We start from the raw sequence: 23801 nt of genomic DNA, 5'->3' as shown, positions 1-23801 counted from the left end.
CAGATGGCATACATGTTTATTATTAAAGCACATGAAAGTTCACATGTTCCAGAAGGCATTTCTGCCAAAAAACGGATTTTGATTTTCTTTAAAAAGTTTACGTTCAAACGGCTCCTGTGAAGCAGTGACCCGAGACATACGCCTGGTTTCCTGAAACGGGTCACATATGTTTGCTGATAACGTAACTGATTACAGTTTTTTGTAATGAGATTACTTGTAACTCTCAACATTTACATTTGTCTTTCTACATACAATCAGTTTCTCCCCAACCTTGAGAGAGCGAGAGAAAGATAAAGATAAAAGGGGATGAACAGATGGAGCAGGAAGCACCTGCTGCAACTGTAAACCATGTGGGTAGTCTTGCTGGTTGGTGGAGAGAGAGAAAAAGAAACCCCACCACTGCTCTCCCTGTCTCTCTTTGTGGTAGACTTACTACAGACCACACTGGGATAGGATAGCAGTAGTTTGGTTCAGTGGCCAGGAGCCAAAACCACAGAGCCGCCGTTGCTAAAGCAGCAACTGAACAATATGAAGCCATCATAAAAAGAATAACACTTAATTTGGCCTTGACCAAACTCTGTATCAGGACATGGTAGTCTGTCTATCTGTAGTTGTTTTCATCTGGGAGCCAGTGCCACAATTGATTTGAGCAGTTAGAGAGGATTACGCAGGAGGTGGAAACAGCAGTGGTACAAATGAATCGGGGAAATTATTAGGACTAACATTTCATGTTTCACCGTGTGGCATTTCAGGTGATTGCAGGGCAATCATGGGGGAATGATTGGTGCGTGTGTGGGTGCGTGCACTGACTGTGTGTGCGTGTGTAGCGGGGGAGCGGATACATTGAGGACAGAATCAGAGAGAGACATAAAGAGACTCCCAGCAAATCAGATTAATTAAAGAGTATTGATGCATGAGATTAGATTGGGAGCCTATGGTGTAAAGGATATGATTACACGAGAGAGAGAGAGAGAGAGAGAGAGAGAGAGAGAGAGAGAGAGAGGAAAGATAAATACTGAGAAAGGGAGAAAGAGATGGAGAGAGAGGAAGAGAGTGAGTGAAAGACAAGAAGAACAGAAGAAAGAGAGAGTTCCCACCAACTTTCTCAGTCGCCCACGGAAACTAAACAGCGTGCTTTTGCTTGGTTGCCAAGGCACCCAAGGTATTTCCTGTTGTCGTGGCAACCCTGGCTGACATGTGGGTGACGGTGACATTTATGGCTGTGTGCGCATCGGCCTGTCACACACACACACACTCTGTCCTCCAGTCCCTAATTAGGAATGTCACCCAGAAGAAGGTGACGAGACAGGGCCCGCCGGAGAGAGAGCGAGCCAGCGAGCTTAATCACACACACACACACACACGATATGTCAGGACACCCATAGCATTTATTTGTCAACACACGCAGTGTCACACGTCACCGAATATGACAGTGAGAAGACTAAATATGTCAGGTCTTTAATTTGTTTGTATCTTTATGGGGGACAGCTGTAAAATAGGGTGTGTGTGTGTGTGTGTGTGTGTGTGTGTGTGTGTGTGTGTGTGTGTGTGTGTGTGTGTGTGTGTGTGTGTGTGCATGTGAGACCATTAAGTTGCATGGCTGTTACTTGCCCCCGTGGGAATTGACAGGGACGTATATAGAGATAGATTTTGGAGTAACGGAGGGAATGTGTGAGGGAGGGAAGTAAAGAGATAAATAGCTAGTTGAGGTTTGTTTGATTTTATGACTCCTGGCACAAGATAGACAGGGTGTTTTTGAGCGAGAAAGAGAGAGAGAGAGAGAGAGAGAGAGAGAGAGAGAGAGAGAGAGAGAGAGAGAGAAAGAGAGATGTATACCATTGAAAGCTGATTAGCATTGTGGTCCATGTCCCACTGCCGTGGCTTCGACTCACCGCTAAAAAGAGAGAGAGAGCGAGAGAGAGAGAGAGAGAGTGAAAGACAGAGGGATGGAGAGAGAAAGTGGCAGAATTGCTGCCTCAGCACTCTGGGGCGGAGGAGAAGAGAGGATTCTGGTGAACCTGTGTATTTAGAGAAAGAGAAAGAGAGATGGAGGGAGAGCGAGAGGGGGAGAGAAGGGAGAGAGAGAGAAGGGTGGAACTGCAGACAAGAGGACACTTCACCCTCATACAGGATAATTGACACTTTTCTCTCTTCCCCCTCTCTGTCCTCTATCTTCCCTCCGTTCTCAGTGTCTGTGCTGCCTCATTGAACTGTGGTAATAAAAACAGCTAGGTACTGCTCTTCTTCTTTTTCTCCTTCTGTTCTTCTTCCTATCCTCCGCCGTCATTCTTTTCTCTCTTCTAGCTGTTGGGGGTGTGTCCTCTTCTCTCGTCCTGTGCATTGCTGCTGACGTGCTAAAATACTCTGCTCCATACTGGTGTTTAAGGAGACAGCACATAGACTGTACACCGCTCAGACACAGTCACACACTGGTGCTCGCTGGGCGGACGGTACAGCGGTCATTAACTAATGGACTGTGGGGAGAGCGTGCCCGCCGCTGCTCGCCACACAGGGGTCAGGGGGGCACTGACGCAAGAGAACACCAGTCCATCGGAGGGTCACTCCACCCCATCTATCTCTGTCACACTGCCGTGCCAACACAACACACACGCACACTAGCTGATAAACACAAACACACACACTCACTATCACACACTCATTGATAAACCCACACACAAACACACACACACACACGCACTGGTAAACACACACACTCGCTGATAAACACACAGATGAATGGAGCTGTCTTCAAAAACTGCTGAGAGAGAGATGTGTGTGTGTGTGTGTGTGTGTGTGTGTGTGTGTGTGTGTGTAAGGCATTGGCAGCCACACACTGTCTCTCCTCAGCTCAGTGAGTCAGACACAGAACAGTAGCACTGCAGTGGGAGTACAAAGTCTCAGTTCACAATAGGAATTTGCAAGGTGATATGAATAGCTGCCTGGAAGCAGTGTTAACGGTTGACTGTGAAATATACAGAGTTGTATGGAATAGTGAGTCACACTGTAGAATGATGCCAATCAGTAACTGTCATCCTGAGAGCGACGAGACAGAGATTTCAGAGGCAGATTATTGGCTAGTATCTGCCTCTAACGGCACTTAAGGGAATATACAGAATGTATCTGTCCATAGGTCATACCACTTTAACATTACCACGTTGGATCACTTTCCTGTTAAATGTATTGGGTATTAAACCATTTAAACAGCTGAAAGACAAGAAGGGCTCCTCGTTTGGTTCGTAGCCATCCTCCAACTTTGACGCCCTTTAACGATGCAAATTGCAACACAAGAGCTAAAGCTAGATTGATTTTCTTCCCACTCCTTCGCTGACTCCGCCCCGACTTGGATCTTTCTTTCTTCTCTCTCATCCTCTCCCTTCCCTCTCTCGCTCATCCTCTCCTCCTCCTTCCACCCCTCTCTCTTTTCCCACGTTCTCTCTCCTTCCCTCTCCTTCCCTCTCCACTCCCTCCCTTCCTTCCTTTTCTCTCCCCACCTCTACCCTCCCTCCTCACCGCTCTCTTTTCTTTATCTTGTTCCCTCTCTCCGCTCCTCCCTGTTCTATCAGGTGTTGGGTGGAGGCCAGACACCAGAGCATTGTGGGTCTAATCGTTAACGTCATTAACATCACTAACGGCTCGGCATGGGAAACCTCCGCAGTGGCTCTCTTCTTCCCGCTTTCTCTCCCTCTCGCTCTCCCTTCCCTCTCTCTCTTTAACTCTATCCATCTGTCTGTCTGTCGGTTTGCCTGTCACTCTACCCGTCTGTCTGTCCATTTGTCTCTGTCTGCCTGTCTGTTTGCCTGCCTGTCTGCCTGCCTGCCTGTTTGCAAGTTAGTCTGTCTTTCTCACTCTTCATATATTCTCCTCTGAACACGACAGCCCCCAAGGGAAACTTTCCTCTTCTATAGCATTGTCATGCCTCCCTCCCTCCCTCCCTCCCTCCCTCCCTCCCTCCCTCCCTCCCTCCCTCCCTCCCTCCCTCCCTCCCTCCCTCCCTCCCTCCCTTTCCCCTCTCTTTTCTCCCTCCCTCCCTCCCTCCCTCCCTCCCTCCCTCCTCCTCCCTCCCTCCCTCCCTCCTCCCTTTCCCCTCTTTTCTCCCTCCCTCCCTCCCCCTCTCTTTTCTCCCTCCCTCCCCGCCTCCCTTCTTTTCCCTCTTTTCTTTCTCTCTCCCTTCCTTATCAATATTCCCCTTCATCCTCCCTCTTATCTCTTCCTCTTTAGCCCATCGCTCACTCATTTCTCTGACAGCTGCTTTTCTTTCCCCCCTTCTCCTTTCTCTGGCTCCCTCTATCTCTATCTCGGTCTTAATCGTTCTGCCGTCCGTTAAGCTACAAATCATTAAGCTTTACAGACAAACTGCTCATTAGTCTCTTTTTAATTAATCGTCAACTCCCCTCCTTCACTCTGACCTCTCAGCGGGGTGTGTGTGTGTGTCGTGTGTGTGCATGTGTCTGTGTGTGTGCATCTGTGCGTATGTGTATGAGTGAATATCTGTGTGTGCGTGTGTGTTCTGTGTATAAGTGTCCTGTGTGTGTGTGTGTGTGTGTGTGTGTGTGTGTGTGTGTGTGTGTGTGTGTGTGTGTGTGACTGCCTTTCAGGAAGTAGATTAAGATAAATGTGATGTATGGCTTTGTGTCTTAGCCTCTCTGCCTTCATTGTATGTATCTAGTCTCTCTGGATATAGAGACAGACATTATGGAATTAGACTGAGACAGCTGACAAATATCCACTTTATCTCCTACTCACACACTTTTCCTTCGTTTTCTGTCCACTTTTGCCCATTTCTCAGGCCGCCATAGGCCAAGGCTGCCTCCAAAAATGTACATATCTATGTCCTATGGCAGCCTATTTCCTAACTGCACTATATGTGATTATGGTGCCATTTAGGGCATGTCCCAAGAGATGTGTACTGTGTTCATTGGCTAGCTGTCATCTCTCTTCAGCCAATGCAATGTCAGTAGAGAAATACTGTCCCAGTTGGTGAGCCATTGTAACTTACTTAGGGGTCTAAGTGACAGCAAGAGTTGGAGCTGTTGTACATAGTGACAGGGCTCCATTTCATTGGACCTGGTTGCTTCTTCCTCTTCTTATCACTAACCTTTCCTAACACGTTAATAGATGTCTAATAAGCTCCACGACCATTCATTTATCAACACCGAATAAATCAGTTTCATTAATTATCATTATCGATTTCCCTAAAAGCGGGCGTTGGGCGGGCTCCGGAGTCAGAGCAGCGGCGAGAAAATAGTTTGTTTTAAAGTGTCACCACGCCCATCTCTAGATGAATGATGAGGAAGTCTTTCACAGCCAGATATGATTGATGGTCCCACTAAATACGCCCATTAGGAAGTGGGCTCTCCCTGCCTCCCTCCCCATTACTCTTACTCACACAGGGCCACCAAGAGCAGCCATGGTCATTTGATGCAATTTAAATGCAGACCTATCGTGAATATGAATATGTGAAAATGTGATGCAAGATACACCTAGAGCTTTTTAATGCCTCCCGTGTGTGTGCGTGTGTGTGTGTGTGTGTGTGTGTGCGCGTGTGTGTATGTATTTCTCTCGAACGCTCTAACTGCTCTCTAGAGTTTTGTTATTGGGCGTGATAGGAACAGCGATGGGAGATGTTGCAGCTTCACTAACAGCAGCTTTTGGTACAGTAGAGATACCTGCTACATCCCAAAATGCCACCCTGCTCCCTATGTAGTGCACTACCTTTGACCAGGGCTCATAGGGCTTTGGTCAAAAGTAGTGAACCATATAGGGCATAGGGTTCCATTTGGGACACAGCCACAGTTGTGTGGAGGTAAGAAGAGGTAGCTTGTTCTTTAGTGTTATTACTAATATTATTATTAGTCTTCTTCTTCTTCTTCTTCTTATTATTATTTATTGGGTACCTTCAGTCCAGGTGATTTGCCATGGATGCAATAAATGGTTCAATATGAAATATTAACGCTACACTCTTAGAAAACAGAACTGCTATCTAGAACCTAAGAGTTTTTTTATTGTCCCCATAGGAGAACGCTTTTGGTTTCAGGTAAAACCCATTCCACCGGGTTGGTTCTACATGTTAGCCAAAAGGGTTCTACCGGGAACCAAAAAGGGAAAGCCGTATAGTAAAGAGTGTAGTAAAAACCAATGTGGGTGGGTGTCTTAAAAGCCGGAAGTTGTGATTGAGGGAGCAAAGACAATATTAGCTGCAGTAAGGGGTAACACAGTGACTGGCTTAACAAGAGAGGAGAAGGAATCCGGAATCTATGCCAAACTATTGCAATTTGAGTTAATTGAGTTAATTGAGTTATTTGAGCTATTTGAGTTAATTGAGTTATTTGAGCTATTTGACCAGTATAAGGAACAGCACCGTCTCACCCTCCAGTGTGTCTCAGCAGACAGACAGACTGATTTGCTTAAGCACTGTCTCGCCTCAGTGCTTTATTGACGTTTGGCGTGACGAGCCCTCCTCTTTTATTTAGATTGTGAATCTCTCCTAATGAAATAACAGTCATTCCGCGCTACCCCGCCACCGCCACGCTATTCCCACACACCCCTCCCTCCTTATCTCTCCTTCTTACTCTCTTCTCTCGCTCTCTTCCTTTTGCTTCTCTCTCTCTCTCTCTCTCTCTCTCTCTCGCTCTCTCTCTCTCTCTCACTTCCTTCTCTTCCTCTTACTTCTCTCTTTATCTTTTTTCTTAAAAGGCTAAACTGATCCCAGATTCAGCACTCATACTCTGAGCATACACTACATGACCAAAAGTATGTCGACACCTGCTCGTCGAACATCTCATTTCAAAATCATGGGCATTAATATGGAGTTGGTTCCCCCCTTTGCTGCTATAACAGCCTCCACTCTTCTGGGAAGGCTTTCCACTACATGTTGGAACATTGCTGTGGGGTCTTGCTTCCATTCAGCCACAAGAGCATTAGTGAGGTCAGGCTCTAATGTTGGGCGATTAGGCCTGGCTTGCAGTCGGCGTTCCAATTCATCCCAAAGGTGTTCGAAGGGGTTGAGGTCAGTGCTCTGTGCAGGCCAGTCAAGTTTTTCCACATCAATCTCCACAAGCCATTTCTGTATGGATCTCGATTTGTGCCTGGGGGCATTGTCATACTGAAACAGGAAAGGGCATTCCCCAAACTGTTGCCACAAAGTTGGAAGCACAGAATCGTCTAGAATGTCATTGTAGGCTGTAGCGTTAAGATTTCCCTTCACTGGAACTAAGGGGCCTAGCCCGAAACATGAAAAACAGCCCCAGACCATTATTCCTCCTCCACCAATCTATACGGTTGGCACTATGCATTCGGGCAGGTAGCGTTCCCCTGGCATCCGCCAAACCCAGATTCGTCTGTCAGAATGCCAGATGGTGAAGCGTATTCATCACTCCAGAGAGCGTGTTTCAACTGCTCCACTACTTCAGCTTTACACTTTGGTGGTGGTAAAGTGGGAGATTTGTACAGGGTAAAAGGGATCTTGAAGAAGGAAGGCTATCACTCCATTTTTCAACGCCATGCCATACCCTGTGGACGGCGCTTAATTGGAGCCAATTTCCTCCTTCCCTTTTTAGGGAAGAAGCAGGAAGCAGCAAGAAGCAGTCAGCTGGTATTCTGTCTATAATGGGGTGACCAGCACAGATCTCAACCCTATTGAGCTGTTGTGAAGGACACAATTATTATTTCAATTAAAAATCATTATTTATAACCTTCCTATTAATTTTGCAACTCATTTCATGTATGTTTTCCTGGAAAACAGGGACATTTCTAAGTGACCCCAAACTTTTGAACGGTAGTGTACATGGCATTATTGAGAATGATCCAAACCACACACAGAGAGAGAGAGAGAGAGAGAGAGAGAGAGAGAGAGAGAGAGAGAGAGAGAGAGAGAGAGAGAGAGAGAGAGAGAGAGAGAGAGAGAGAGAGAGAGAGAGAGAGAGAGAGAGAGAGAGAGAGAGAGAGAGAGAGAGAGAGAGAGAGAGAGAGAGAGAGAGGTCCCGTGTGGCTCAGTTGGTAGAGCATATGCTAGCTTGCAATGCTAGTGTTGTGGGTTTGATTCTCACGGGGGACCAGTATGAGAAACTTCGAAAGTGTATGCACTCACTACTGTAAGTCGCTCTGGGTAACAGTGTCTGCTAAATGACTAAAATGTAAATGGGAAAAATAGAGTGAGGTCCCACTGTGGGCATCTGTCTGTGTGTGACGGCTCCAGTCTTTGGCATGTCTGCTTCACCCCTCTGCCCCCTGCCAACCTCATTCCTTAAGATGTGTCCCTCACTGCCATTCTCTGGGATGAGGCCTGGCAGCACTCATATGTCCATCTCAGACCTTACACACACACACACACACACACACACACACACACACACACACACACACACACACACACACACACACACACACACACACACACACACACACACACACCTCAGACTTCTCAGTTCCTACACACAGCCCTCCGACATGAAAAGAAACCAATGGGAATGGGTCAAGTTAGATGGGAGTCACAGGGGAATATTGGGACTCACAAGTCTAGTGTCCACTCGGCTTGTCTTCTTACCCCTTGCTTCACAACCAGAATAGAAAAAAAGTCCTGTCCAGCCCTGAGAAGCCCTAACCCTGGATCGATGGCTCTCTCTATCAGGCTCCGGTGATGGCTGGGGGTTGGGATGAGCTGGGTGGGGCTGTCTGTGTGTGCATGTGAGATGGTGTGTGTGCTGGTGGTGGAATTATAGAGTGGTTGTGCCGCTGCAGTGTTTAGCATACAGAATAAGGGAGGGTCCGTCTGACAGCTTGTCCAGCCCAGGCAGGAGGCACTCAGGAGGGGGAAGCTCTCCTCGGCTCGCACCTGCCCTCTCCAGAACCCCCAGACGTCCTGCTGAACACAGCCCAGTCTAATTGACATGATCCCCCGCCTCCACACCACTCGCAGTGGATTCTGCTGCTTTTAACCTTGACTGGAGGGGGAGCGTGAGTGTGGTTGTGTGTGTGTGTGTGTGTGTGTGTGTGTGTGTGTGTGTGTGTGTGTGCGTGTGTGATGTTACTACAACATTTTTTTTAAAGTGTGAAGAATACTCCAGTCCAGAATGGAGATTACAGATTACAACCAAGTTGTCGAACTCTGACCCTGTTTGTCTGATGTTTGACCACCCACGTGATCGTTTTGTTGTTACTTGGAAGCAAAAAGGTTTGTCCTATGGGGACAGCCAAAGAACCCCTTTGGAACCCTTTTTCCTAATAGTGTATCCTCATGGATATTTGAATGTCGTTCCTTAAATCTTGATTGCGGCGCTTAACTGTTCTGACATTCCCTGTCATACAGTATTTCCCTGCTCTTTGGAGGTCTAAAGTAAAGGATTATCTCTGTTGTGTATAATATTGAGTTGCGCACCTTTGGGGACCTTTAACAGAATGTGACTGGCAGAATGGGTGTTGTATGTGGAGGATGAGGGCTGCAGTAGATATCTCAGATAGTGGGGAGTGAGGCCTAAGAGGGTTTTATAAATAAACATCCAGTGGGTCTTGCGACGATGAGAGATGACCAGTTTACAGAAGAGTATATAAATTACGTCTCCATAATCTAGCATGGGTAGAATGGTCATCTGAATCAGGGTTAGTTTGGCAGCTGGGGTGAAAAGAGAAGCGATTATGATAGGGGAAACCAAGTCTAGATTTAACTTTAGCCTACAGCTTTGATATGTGCTGAGAGAAGGACAGTGTACCGTCTAGCCATACTCCCAAGTACTTGTATGAAGGGACTACCTCAAGCTCTAAACCCTCAGAGGTAGTAATAACACCTGTGGGGAGAGGGGCATTCTTCTTACCAAACCACATGACCTTTGTTTTGGAGGTGTTCAGAACAAGGTTAAGGGCAGAGAAAGCTTGTTGGACACTAAGAAAGCTTTGTTGTAGAGCGTTTAAACACAAAATCCGGGGAGGGGCCGGCTGAGTATAAGACTGTACCATCTGCATATAAATGGATGAGAGAGCTTCCTACTGCCTGAGCTATGTTGTTGATGTAAATTGAGAAGAGCATGGGGCCTATGATCGAGCCTTGGAGTACACCCTTGGTGACAGGCAGTGGATGAGACAGCAGATGTTCTGACTTTATACACTGCACTCTTTGAGAGAGGTAGTTAGCAAACCAGGCCAAAGACCCCTCAGAGACACCAATACTCCTTAGCTGGCCCACTAGATCGGAATGGTCTACCGTATCAAAAGCTTTGGCTAAGTCAATAAAAACAGCAGCACAACATTGCTTAGAATCAAGGGAAATGGTGACATCATTGAGGACCTTTAAGGTTGCAGTGACACGTCTATAACCTGAGCGGAAACCAGATTTCATACCAGAGAGAATACTATAGACATCAAGAAAGCCAGTCATTTGATTATTGAGAAGTTTTTCCAACACTTTTGATAAACAGGGCAAAATAGAAATAGGCCTATACCAGTTAGAAATTCCTTCTTTAACCTGTCTCTTCCCCTTCATCTACACTGACTCAAGTGGATTTAACAAGTGACATCAATAAGGGATCATAGCTTTCACCTTGATTCACCTGGTCAGCTGTTCTTAATGTTTTGTACACTCAGTGTATAGCACAGTGTTAGCTAGCTAGGATGCTACATAAGATGCAACACACTTCTTGTCATACAGTAGTTTCCTGCTCTTTTGAGGTCTAAATGGTAGGATTCTGTTGTGTGGAGGTAGAAAACAACAACTGCTGTCCTGTAGCATTAGCTAGCACACTACAGTAGCTTTCAACAGTAGGGTGACCAGACGTTTTAGTGGCCTGTCCCCGGCTGGAGCTGTCCCGGAAATGTGTGTTAAAAACAGACTGCAAAGTGAAATAATAATTTATGTGGCAAGAAAGACCGGGCAGCAGAGTCTACCGGTTGACGTCTCAATCGCGTTGTGCTTATTTTGTCCAGCAGAGGGGGTTGTTAGCTATATCAGCTTCATTCACTCTTCTTCTTCTAACTACTTGCTCGCGCTAGTTTTAGAGAAAACTGCTGTGAAAACTCGGCCAGAAGCTAGCAAGTGTCAAGTGAATCCATAACATCACCACAAACTTTTTTTCAAGCCAGGTAAGTTACACTCGTTTGAGATACTAGCTAATGATGTTATAATGTCACAATTTATTATATAGATAGATTCTCTGCTTTATAAGGTTTAAAATAATTAGCTATGTCGACTAAGTTATCTAGCTAGGTTAGCCAGCTACTGTCATGGTAGCTAGGTTAAAAAACGTTCACATGTAAACATGAAGTGGACGCTTTATTTTGAAAATATGATTATATTAAATTAATGCACAATTATGATAATATTTATTTGTAGATTACAATTTTAATGGTTTGGCATTATAAGTAGTGTGAAAATATATTTGGAAATTTTCATGGATAACATTAGCATAATGTTTTCTGTTAGAGAGTGGAGAGGAGGAAGACTGGATAGGAAGAAGAGTGAAAGAGATAGAGGAGGAAAGGTAATGATATGATTACAGAGCCTGCCAATTTATTATTACAAACAATGTTTTTGAGATAAAATACAAAAATGAGGCAAGCAATGGGAATCTGTTAACCAAAGTATTTTATGTAATAGTGTACTATTTATTATTAAAGATTGGAGTAGAAGAAGGAAAAATTAAGGGAGTAAAAAGAGTGAAGCAAGGAAAGTGTGGAAGAGTGAGGTGGAAAGGTAAGGAGAAGGAAAGGAAGAAAGAGCAGGAAGACGAGTGGAGAAAGATTGGAGGCGAAGAAAAAGTTAAGAGAGTAAGAAGAGTGAGGAGAGTGAAGAAGAGCAGACAGAGGAGGTACAATGGCTCTTTCCAAGAAATGGAAATGCCATTTTAATGACAACATGATGAGAGAATTTCCATTTATACGCTCAGGTCAAGACGATAGAATGGTTAACTGCACCCTTTGTAATTCCTCTTTTTCAATTGGCAGCGGGGGAAGAACGGCAGTGGTAGAACATCAACAGACAAAAAAGCATAAAGCCTCTCTGATTGCCGTGTTGGTATTACATTTACATTTTAGTCATTTAGCAGACGCTCTTATCCAGAGCGACTTACAGTAGTGAATGCATACATTTCATAAATTTTTTCTCCGTACTGGTATGCCCTCTGTCACCACATTCTTCAAGAAGGTAGAGCCCTCCTGAGAAGAATATGATTTAGCTGTGCAGGAGGGTGTCTTTGCATACCACACTATGCGACACAATCATAGTTACAGATCTATGGACTGCCCAGCACAACTGACACGGAAGCTTTATGAGCCAGTTTACATGTGCTAGGACAAAATGTGAAGCCATAGTGAGTAACGTGTTAGCAACATGGGTAACTACTTTGGTAACACAGGACCTAGACCAGGTTGAATTTGTGTCCCTGTCCATTGATGCATACAATCATGGACATGTAAAGCTGCTGCCAATGGTAGTCAGATATTGTAAGATATATGGTGGCAACACATCTGTGGAAACAAAACTGCTTGATTTTGTTGAATTGAAAGGAGAAACAGCAGAGGAGATTGCAGCTGAGGTCCTGGTGGTCATCCAAAAATGTACCCTGCAAAACAAAGTTGTGGCTTTCTCTGCTGACAACACAAATACCAACTTTGGAGGACTGAATAGGCTGGGGAGGGTCAATGTCCATACCAAAGTTAAAAATGCTCTGTAGCGGGAGGTGATTGGCTTAGGTTGTCCTGCCCACATCATTCATAACACGGCCAGAACAGCTTTAGATATGATTTCCCTTGATGTTGAGTACCTGCTCACAAAGATATTTTCATATTTTCACTGTCAGAGTAGAAAGACTGAAGGGCTTTTGTGAGTTTGTTGGCCATGAATACCATAACATTTTAGGACACAGCAATGTTTGCTGGCTGTCCATGCTCCCTGCTCTAGAAAGATTGCTGAAAAGGTATGTGCCATTGAAATCCTTTTTTCTTTCTGAAGACAAATGCCCTGTTGTCCTGCGAACAATGTTCGAAAATCCACTGACTGAACTTTGGCTAACCTTTGTCCATGGAAACCTGACCGTATTCAATGACACGATCAAGATGCTTGAAGGCCAGGACCGCTGTGCTGTGGAGTCAGCTGCAATTCTGAGAAACATTGAGGCATAATTGTCTGCAAAACGTGATGACAACTTCATTCCAGTTTTGGTCAGAGGACTTCTGAGAGAGCTAGAGGGAAATGGAGCAATGTCTAAAGAGAGCTTTCTCAAAACATCCCAATCATTCTTCACTACGGCTGTGAACTACTTGCAAGCATGGGGAAAGAACACAGATAATCTAAAAGATTTACATTGTCTCCTTTTAAAAAGGCAACCTCAGCGTGAAAAGATCCAGAAGGCAGCAGGCACACTGCAGGAAAAATGCCCCAATGTGACCATCAATGCGGATGCATTGTTTGACGAGGTTACTGGCCTGCAAGAGTTCCTAAAGGGGGGTTCGCTTGAAGAATGGAAAACATCTGAGACACCGCTTAGTCAGAGATGGAGCACGGTGGTTACCCACTTCAAAGAGAATGACATCCCACACACTTACCTGGCTAGATTAGCATCTGTTGTCATGTGCTTACCTGGAAGTAATGCACCAGTCGAGAGAGTGTTCTCCCAAATGAATGATATATGGACAGCAGCAAGAAATAGGTTCACTGTTCCAACCATCAAGGCCATGCTTATTGTGAAGACAAACTTCAACCTCCCCTGCCAGGAGTTCATGGAGAAGCTGGCCAAAGACAGAGCAATCCTGAAGAAAATACATTCTTCTGAGAAATATACAGATTAGGTTGGTATAAGTGGTAACTACATAATATAATCTCATCATCGTCTTATTTCTTTATTATGTTGTTAAGTATTTCAAATGTACTATTGGCTGTTTTTTTCAATTTTGCTCATGTTCCCTTCTGCGCTTATTCTACCCAGACTACCAGGACCACTGAATGGCTGTTCAGATTGGACAGTTCTGTCTTGTCTGTAGTGTTTCTGTAATATAGTTGTTTTCTCTATCACAGTGTGCCTGTTAGACTAAATACATGAAACCGGAATTGTCCCTATTTTTTATTTCATAGATAATAACATTGGATATTTTAATTATATATTGACCGCAGAACTGGAAATGTCCCCGGTTTTAATTTCAGAAATCTGGTCACCTTACTCAACAGGCTACATAATTCCAGGTGTATTTCCTTGCTCTTTGGAGGTTGAAAGGGGATGATTATTTCTAAATAGCACAGCTGTCCCATAGCATTAGCTAGCACGCAGCTGTCAACAGGAAGCTACACACGATGTTACATATTATTTCCCTGCTCTTTTGAGGTCTTATGGGAAGGATTTTCTCTGTTGTGGGAAGGGCCCTAACCAGGGTTTGAGTTTTAGTGAGGTCCGGAATAACTTTTTGAAAGTTTACTGCAATTCGATACAATTAAAACACTTAAAAATGTTGTATGGAGAACAGAAATCATCAAGCAAAAATTACCCTAGCCATTATCACCTTGGCTGCTGTAGGTTCATTCAGTCGATCTACAAACACATAGCCTATTAGATATGCAATTGTAATGTTATACCCCTGAAAGGGGGGAAATATGAGAAATGATTCACACTGACAAGTAGCATCAGCAACTGTTCAGTCAGTTGTAATGATGAATTCCATAAAATTATCAACTCTACATAGATACAGTGCATTCGGAAAGTATTCAGACCCTTGACTTTTTCCACATTTTGTTACATTACAGCCTTATTCTTAAATGGATGAAATAGTTTTTTCTCTTTAGAAATCTACACACAATACCCCATAATGACAAAGCAAAAACAGGTTTTTGGAATTTGTTGCACATTTATAAAAAATAGAAAACTGAAATATCACATTCACATAAGTATTCAGACCCTTTACTCAGTACTTTGTTGAAGCACTTTTGGCAGCGATTACAGCCTCAAGTCTTCTTGGGTATGACGCTACAAGCTTGGCACACCTGTGTCATGATGTGGCCCTTTCTGGGTGTAAATCGTGGCTTCCTCCCTCTCACTCTCTCCTACACCCAGGTCTGTTATCTCAGGTCGTAAATTCCTGCCGGAGACTCTCTCCCTTTTCATGCAGAGAAAGAGACCACAGAGTGAACAAAGGATTTCACGCGGCCAAACTCCTAAATCCCCAGAATGGGAAAATGAAACTATATGTCCACTTGTGAGAATGTGGGAAGGGTCCGTGGACACTTAAGGGACAGTTATGTTGAGTGTGTTTCACTTGGTGACATCACGAAGGACAGGAAACACACATAACTATATCTCTGAATGTGTACATTTCTCAATTATGGTGTTTGCATCTAATTCTTGTATAAAATGAATAAGTAAAGATGAAACTATTTGTGAAATGATGTAATGTGACGTTAACCTTTCATTTTGAGAGAATTGTATTCCCTGTAAAATGCAACTAGTCAGCGGCCACGCCCCCGTGAGCACAGACATGATCTGGCATCATGGAACCGCCCTCTTCTACTGTTACAAATAAAAGCCCCTCCGGAGAAAATCCTCTTAAGACTAAGCAAACCCACTGCGTGAGCTATGTTTGCGAATAGTTAAGACCACAAAAACCTCAGTGTAAGCTAAGGTTGCAATGGTTGTTGAATTCCTAACCATACCACGTGAAGCATTGGCTACACGGCTGGAAATAAACTCTGAGACTATTGATCCCTACAGAATAAGAGCAAATCTTAGATACTAATTACTAGCTAGAAATTATGCAAACCTGGGATGCAAATAACGACAACCACCGAAACATCTATTCCAAGAACAACAATGTCTGACGTATCCATTACAACAGACACTATCAGGAGCTGCCACCATGAGTAGCCAGAGACTCTCTGATGAACTGACCAATGATTCCAACAGAGAAGACAACAACTACATAATGGCGTGAATATATTGATTGCAATTATTCCCGTATGAGCGAGCGTTCATGTGCAAAGGGTTAGCATTTCAATGAATATAATTATCCACTGTGTGTAGTGATCAATTTTGTCTTTCCCGCTCTTTCTCATCCACACCCCCTTCCCTTTGTCCACCAAGCCGTTATATCGGTTTAGCCCACTAGGGGATCTTCCCTATCATTGTTAGTAACCAATATTTGTTTGTTTCTGCATTTCTGTGAGTATTTAGTTACTTAGTAAATAAATGATTAAGCCAATTGGTGTATGGATGATTCATAGTTTAGGCTGGGTTCGTGCAGATAACCAACAATTTACGACGTTTGGAATAAGACTGGCGTGAGGTAAAGAATAATTCATTAATAGAAGACTAATTGATCAGATATTAAAATATCTGAAGAGTTATATTTGGAAAAGTATAACTTTGTAGTCTGAAGATTTTCCGTGGTGCCCCAACTTCCTAGTTAATTCAATTTACATGATTAGTTGAATCACGTAGTAATAATTACAGAGAATGATTTGATAAAATAACAGTCTTCACCTTTAATGATGCCAAAGACACGACACCTGTATTTGGGGAGTTTCTCCCATTCTTCTCTGCAGATCCTCTCAAGCTCTGTCAGGTTGGATGGGGAGCTTTGCTGCATAGCTGTTTTCAGGTCTCTCCAGAGATGTTCAAGTACAAGACTTGTCCCCAAGCCACTCCTGCATGGTCTTGGCTGTCTGCTTAGGGTCGTTGTCCTGTTGGAAGGTGAACCTTCGCCCCAGTCTGAGGTCCTGAGCACTCTGGAGCAGGTTTTCATCAATTGGGCTGTCATGTGCCTTTTACTGAGGATTGGCTTCAGTCTGGCAACTCTACCATAAAGGCCTGATTGGTGGAGTGCTGCAGAATTGGTGGTCCTTCTGGAAGGTTCTCCCATCTCCACAGAGGAACTCTGTCAGAGTGACCATAGGGTTCTTGATCACCTCCCAGACCAAGGCCCTTCTCCCCCGATTGCTCAGTTTGGCAGGGCGGCCAGATCTAGGAAGAGTCTTGGTGGTTCCAAACTTCTTCCATTTAAGAATGATGGAGGCCACTGTGTTCTTGGGGACCTTCAATGCTGCAAAAATGTTTTGGTACCCTTCCCCAGATCTGTGTCTCGACACAATCCTGTCTCGGAGCTCTACAGACAATTCCTTCGACCTCATGGCTTGGTTTTTGCTCTGACATGCACTGTCAACTGTGGGACCTTTTTATAGACTGGTGTGTGCCTTTTCAATCAATTGAATTTACTACAGGTGGACTCCAATCAGATTGTCGAAACATCTCAAGGATGATCAATAGAAACAGGATGCACCTGAGCTCAATTTCGGGTCTAATAGCAAAGGTTCTGAATACTTATGCAAATAAGGTATCTGTTTTTTTATTTTGAATACTTTTGCAAAGAAAATCTCAAATCCTGTTTTCGCTTTGTCATTATGGGGTATTGTATATAGATTGATGAGGAACATGTTAAGGTAAGAAAATGTGGAAAAAGTGAAGGGGTCTGAACACTTTCTGAATATACTGTATCTCTTTTCTCAAATTACATAGTATTCACGTTCGTATTCCAAGGCATTACTAATCAAGCTCCACACAAACAGATATCAATGGAACTCACAGATGACCCTATTATCACATTCAAATGAATTATTTGAATATTACTTACGATTCTATTAATATCAGTGATGTAGTGGTAAAAAAGGTGGGTAATGGATAAGAAGAACAACCACCGATATAAACACAACTTTTTAGAACTGTATTTTTTTGCATTTTGATAGCATTTTAATGCAGGCCTATAGGGAAGATAGGCCATCTTGAGATGTGTTCATTTTGAAACATATCCTTTTTTTCCCTCCTAATTTCTTTGATAAGGTTAGTACAGATTTTCTCAGGGGACCCGACATGGGCCTCGACCCTAAGTTTGGGTACCACTGTACTAACCTCTCTCTCTCTCTCTTGCTTCCTCCTGCATGCATTGCAGCCATACATTTCAGCCATATCTATAAGCAACTAAGATGTGCACTAATTTTCCGAAAGTCGTTTTTTGTTTGTTTGGGGGATGTCTGTAGACACGACAGGAGTCGCGGTAAGGTTTTAAAAATTGCCTTTGGTCTGGCGTCGCAAACAACCTGTCAGCAGCATCTCTAGTTTTGCCTACTTCTCTAGAGAGCCGACTCTGAGCTGGGGAAGTTTGTTTCATGTCTCAGGCCCTTGGCCGGTGCCGCTAGAGGGCAGGGTTAGAGAGAGTGGTGAATGTGCTGCTAAAAACGCAAATAAAGGAGGCAAATCTGGGGGACGCAGGCGAACACAATGAACAAACCACTGTTCATGATTCCAGAGGCAACCACGATTAGAACTCAGATCAATAATTTAAGCTTTGTAAGCTTTGATCACCGCTGGGAGCAATATTTAGACTTTGACCATAGTTGATTTTCTATGGTCATAGTTGATATACAGTACCAGTCAAAAGTTTGGACACGCCTACACATTCAAGGGGTTTTCTTTATTTTACTATTTTCTACATTGTAGAATAATAGTGAAGACATCACAACTATGAACAACACATATGGAATCATGTAGTAACCAATAAAGTGTTATTAAACAAATAAAAATATTTTTATATTAGAGATTCTTCAAAGTAGAGACCCTTTGCCCTAATGACAGCTTTGCACACTGTTGGCATTCTCTCAACCAGCTTCATGAGGTAGTCACCTGGAATGCATTTCAATTAACAGGTGTGCCTTGTTAAACGTTCATTTGTGGAATTTCTTTCCTTCTTAATGCGTTTGAGCCAATCAGTTGTGTTGTGACAAGGTAGGGGTGGTATACAGAAGATAGCCCTATTTGGTAAAAGACCAAGTCCATATTATGGCAAGAACAGCTCAAATAAGCAAAAAGAAACAACAGTCCATCAATACTTTAAGACATGAAGGTCAGTTAATACGGAAAATTTTGAGAATTTTAACGTTTCTTCAAGTGCAGTCGCAAAAACCATCAAGTGCTATGATGAAACTGGCTCTCATGAGGACCGCCACAGGAAAGGAAGATCCAGAGTTACATCTGCTGCAGAGAATAAGTTCATTAGAGTTACCAGCCTCAGAAATTGCAGCCCAAATAAATGCTTCACAGAGTTCAAGTAACAGACACATCTCAACATCAACTGTTCAGAGGAGACTGCGTGAATCAGGCCTTTATGGTCAAATTTCTGCAAAGAAACCACTACTAAAGGACACCAATAAGAAGAAGAGACTTGCTTGGGTCAAGAAACACAAGCCATGGACATTAGACCGGTGGAAATCTGTCCTTTGATCTGATGAGTCCGAATTTGAGATTTTTGGGTCCAACTGCCGTGTCTTTGTGAGACGCAGAGTAGGTGAACGGATGATCTCCGCATGCGTAGTTCCCACCAGGATGCTTTGCTGGTGACACTGTCAGTGATTTATTTAGAATTTAAGGCACACTTAACCAGCATGGCTACCACAGCATTTTGCAGTGATACACCATCCCATCTGGTTTGGGCTTAGTGGGACTATCATTTATTTTTTAACAGGACAATGACCCAACACACCTCCAGGCTGTGTAAGGACTGTTTGACCGAGAAGGAGAGTGATGAATTTCTGCATCAGTTGACCTGGCCTCCAGAATCACCCAACCTCAACCCAACTGAGACGGTTTGGGATGAGTTGGACAGCAGATTAAAGGAAAAGCAGCCAACAAGTGCTCAGCATACGTGTGAACCCCTTCAAGATTGTTGGAAAAGCCTTCCAGGTGAAGCTGGTTGAGAGAATGCCAAGCGTGTGCAAAGTTGTCATCAAGGCAATGGGTGGCTACTTGGAAGAATCTCAAATATAAAATAGATTTTGATCTGTTTAACACTTTTTTGGTTAATACATGATTCCATGTGTCATTTCATTGTTTTGATATCTTCACTATTATTCTACAATGTAGAAAATATAAAAAATAAAGAAAAACCCTTGTAGGTGTGTCCAAACTTTTTGACTGGTACTTTTAATATTTCTTTTTTTTTCTCCGAAAAAATTGCAGGGGTCCGGACCTCAGTGTCCTCGTATGTAGTTACAGCCATGGTTGTGGGGGAGGGTAAACGACTGCTGTTGTCCCGTAGCGTTAGCTAGCACGCTTGCTGTCAACCAGAAGCTACTACACAACAAGAGCCTGCAAATTTAGCAGGTAAACTCAGTTCATCTGGAGATATAAATCCCAGCTAGCTCTACGAACAATTTTTCTGCCTCAGAACATACTCTGTAAACAACAAAACGGAGTGTCACAGTAGATGGAAGACGGGGTCCCGTGTCATTAAACGTTTAGTAGCTCAGTCAAGTTTTTCGTGTTTGTGTCTTTCGCTCTCCTCCTCTCTCTCTCTCTCTCTCACACTCCTCTGCCTTATCGCGAACAGAGCAGCACAGCCTCACATGCTATTCATCTTTAATGAAGCATTCCCCGTGCTAGGCAGTAGGCAGGCACACACCCTACCTCCCTCATCGTAGACGCGGACGCTTTTTAAGCAGGCACCAAGGTCCCGTCAATAGGCCGTCATTGTAAATAAGAATTTGTTCTTAACTGACATGCCTAGTTAAAAAAAGGTAAAATAAAAAATGAATAATAATTTAATAGAGAAGGCCACTGTGGACACATGCTGCCTTTCAGTGTAAATCACGTTATAATATATTTGGGAGAAAATACATTAGAGTGTTGAATCTTGCTTTATTTGAGTGCAAACATCATTGACTATCATGCAATATGAGGACACAAATTAACCCTGTCCTGTCCACCTGCAGAGCCCCAACTGAAAGGCATCGTCACGAGACTCTACAACCGGCATGGCTTCTACCTCCAGATGCTTCCGGATGGCACCATGGACGGCACAAAGGACGAAAGCAGCTCCTTCTGTAAGTCTGTCTGTCTGTCTCACACCTGTCTGTCTATCTGTCTCTCTAACCATGCTGTCCTTCTGTAAGTCTCACACCTGTCTGTATGTATGTCTGTCTCTCTAACCCTGCTGTCCTTCTGTAAGTCTCACACCTGTCTGTATATATGTCTGTCTCTAACCCTGCTGTCCTTCTGTAAGTCTCACACCTGTCTGTATATATGTCTGTCTCTCTAACCCTGCTGTCCTTCTGTAAGTCTCACACCTGTCTTTCTGTGCCTGTCTGTCTCACTAATCCTGCTGTCCTTCTGTAAGTCTCACACCTGCCTATCTGTCTATATAACCCTGCTGTCCTTCTGTAAGTCTCACACCTATTTTTCTGTGTCTGTCTCTCTAACCCTGCTGTCCTTCTGTAAGTCTCACAACTGTCTATCTGTCTCTATAACCCTGCTGTCCTTCTGCAAATCTCACACCTGCCTATCTGTTTCTATAACCCTGCTGTCCTTCTGTAAGTCTCACTCCTGTCTTTCTTTGTCTGACTGTCTCTCTAACCCTGCTGTCCTTCTGTAAGTCTCACACCTGTCTTTCTGTGTCTGACTGTCTCTCTAATCCTGCTGTCCTTCTGTAAGTCTCACACCTGTCTGTCTGTCTGTCTGTCTGTCTGTCTGTCTGTCTGTCTGTCTGTCTGTCTGTCTGTCTGTCTGTCTGTCTGTCTGTCTGTCTGTCTGTCTGTCTGTCTGTCTGTCTAACCCTGCTGTCCTTCTGTAAGTCTCACACCTGTCTTTCTGTCTGACTGTCTGCCAGTACGTAATGCCATGTAACTCTCCACAGTTTGTATTGAAATATAAAACTCTGTATTGGCACAGTGAGACTCTTTAGACAGTCTTTTTAGACAGTTATTGTACACAAGTTATTGCTTAACAGTCTGTGAATCTTAAATATATTGTAGATGTGTACAGGGCTCTCACACATTAGCCAGTGTGGACACCTTTTAGGTAGGTACAGTATAGAAACTGTAAGCACAGTAAATCACTGCATAACATAACAGGTCCCGGTTGGGGTATTAAAGTTTGTTCAGAGATTAGAGGACAACTATGAAGTGTTTTTGAGTGTGAGTTACGGTATATTTCATAACAACTACAACTCTATCAATCCTTACATCAGGCTTACTGTTACTGTGAGCTTTCTGTAAGGGGAACAAGCTCAGGGAGAGGAAGAGGCGGAGTGAGGGATGGGAGAGGGAGGCAGGGAAGGGTGAAGAGCGAGAGGAAAGAGGTGTAGAAAGAGAGAGAGAGAAAGAAAGAGGTGAAGAGCGCTAGAAAGAGAGGGAGAGAGAAAGAGGTGAAGAGCGATAGAAAGAGAGAGGGAGAGAGAAAGAGACGGATGGAGGGAGTTCTGGCAGGGACAGCCCAGTACAGGACTCATAAATCGTTCACTTTTCATTCAAAGCAGTTTATTTATTCATTCCCACAGCACGGTAGAATTGTTGAGTGATTGACATCGCAACGGCATAATCATCTACCCCACTGCACAGAATATTGAATGGGATAGATTAGTGTTTTGCGTGTGTGTATGTGCGAAGTTTGTGCATGCATCTCTGTTTGTGTATGTGTTTGAGCATCTATGTTCGAGGTCTGGAATATCTCATTGTGTATTTACTGTAGCCCAGAACAGAATGGCAGGCCTCCCTGTGGAGGGAGTAGAGATCCCACTCATACACCACAACTATGGCTCTGAGTGGCTGAGGGACCTGCCTAGCTTTCTCTGTCTCGCTACAGTGTACCCTCCTCAGCCTCTCTTTCTCTCTCCACCTGCCTCTCTCTCTCCCATCAGCCCCAGGGTGGGACCCCCAACTTGTTCCCTGACCTCACCTATGAAAAAAGTGTGTGCGCGCGCGTGTGTTTACGTGCATGCCCGGATGCGTGTGTGTGTGTGTGTGTGTGTGTGTGTGTGTGTGTGTGTGTGTGTGTAAATGTGTGTAACTATGCACCCCACTACAGAGTGTGCTGAGGCCAGTCAGTAAAGGGCCAAATCAGCAACAAATGGAGATAAATAATTAAGGAGGAAACAGTCAGATTCATATCTGAGTTCTACAGAGACAAGCTGCCTCCCAAATTGCACCATATTCCCCATGTAGTACACTACTTTTGACCGGGTTCCATGGGGCATAGTGCACTATGTAGGGAATAGGTTGCCATTATGGACACACTCACAGTCTGGAGTGTTCTGATGGACCAGGCCTACCCAGGCTTCCCCTGCCCTCCTCTCCAGTCTTGCTAACAGGACAAACACACGCTACTTTCACACACACACACACACACACACACACACACACACACACACACACACACACACACACACACTAGACATATCAACACATTCATCCAATACACACAGTCCCCCCCATTCAGCAATATGCTTTATCACAGGGGACAATTTTAGGACTCATCATTGAAAAAATGTGGGATGGACCTCTTTGTCTGGAAGAAGAAAGCTACATTCTCTTTGATTTATTTACAAAGCAATCTTACACAAACTCCCTCTATATGTAACATCATTCATTACGATAAAATCAGAAGTTACCAAACCCGTTCACAGGAATGGATAACACTAGACATCCCTCCAGTCTCCACAGATTTGGGAAAATCTGCGTTTGGAAATGTTTTGCCCCTAATTTGTGGAACAATCTGCAGAGTTCACTGCAGTTAGATGTGCTGGTGTCACTCAGGCAGTTTACATTATTGATTGAGGACCTCTATGTAGTTGAATGTGATTGCTTTTATTAAATGTATTTTTTGTTGTTGTGCTGAATTGCATTGTTTTATACACATGTGAATGTTGTTTTAATATTCTGTTTTTATTGTCATGTGTACAGGGCTCTCTGTGTAAAGAGATTCTTCATCTCAATGTGACTCCCTGTTTAAATACAGGTTAAATAAAAATGTAATAAATAAATAAACAAATAAACAGACAGATCTAGACGTAAAATT

General features: G+C 43.8%; 1 protein-coding gene across 1 annotated transcript in view; it reads left to right on the top strand.

Annotated features, from left to right (window-relative positions):
- The window catches only part of fgf11a (fibroblast growth factor 11a), a 141020-nt gene that overhangs the window by 41745 nt on the left and 75474 nt on the right, over window positions 1-23801 (top strand). The window contains exon 3 of the mRNA XM_014206821.2: window positions 20723-20833. Within this exon, the coding sequence (XP_014062296.1) occupies window positions 20723-20833 (111 nt within the window). The remainder of the gene's footprint in view (window positions 1-20722; window positions 20834-23801) is intronic.

This window comes from Salmo salar, chromosome ssa07 (genome assembly GCF_905237065.1).
Source record: "Salmo salar chromosome ssa07, Ssal_v3.1, whole genome shotgun sequence".
Classification (NCBI taxonomy): domain Eukaryota; kingdom Metazoa; phylum Chordata; class Actinopteri; order Salmoniformes; family Salmonidae; genus Salmo; species Salmo salar.
This window is presented reverse-complemented; position numbering and strand designations above follow the sequence as displayed.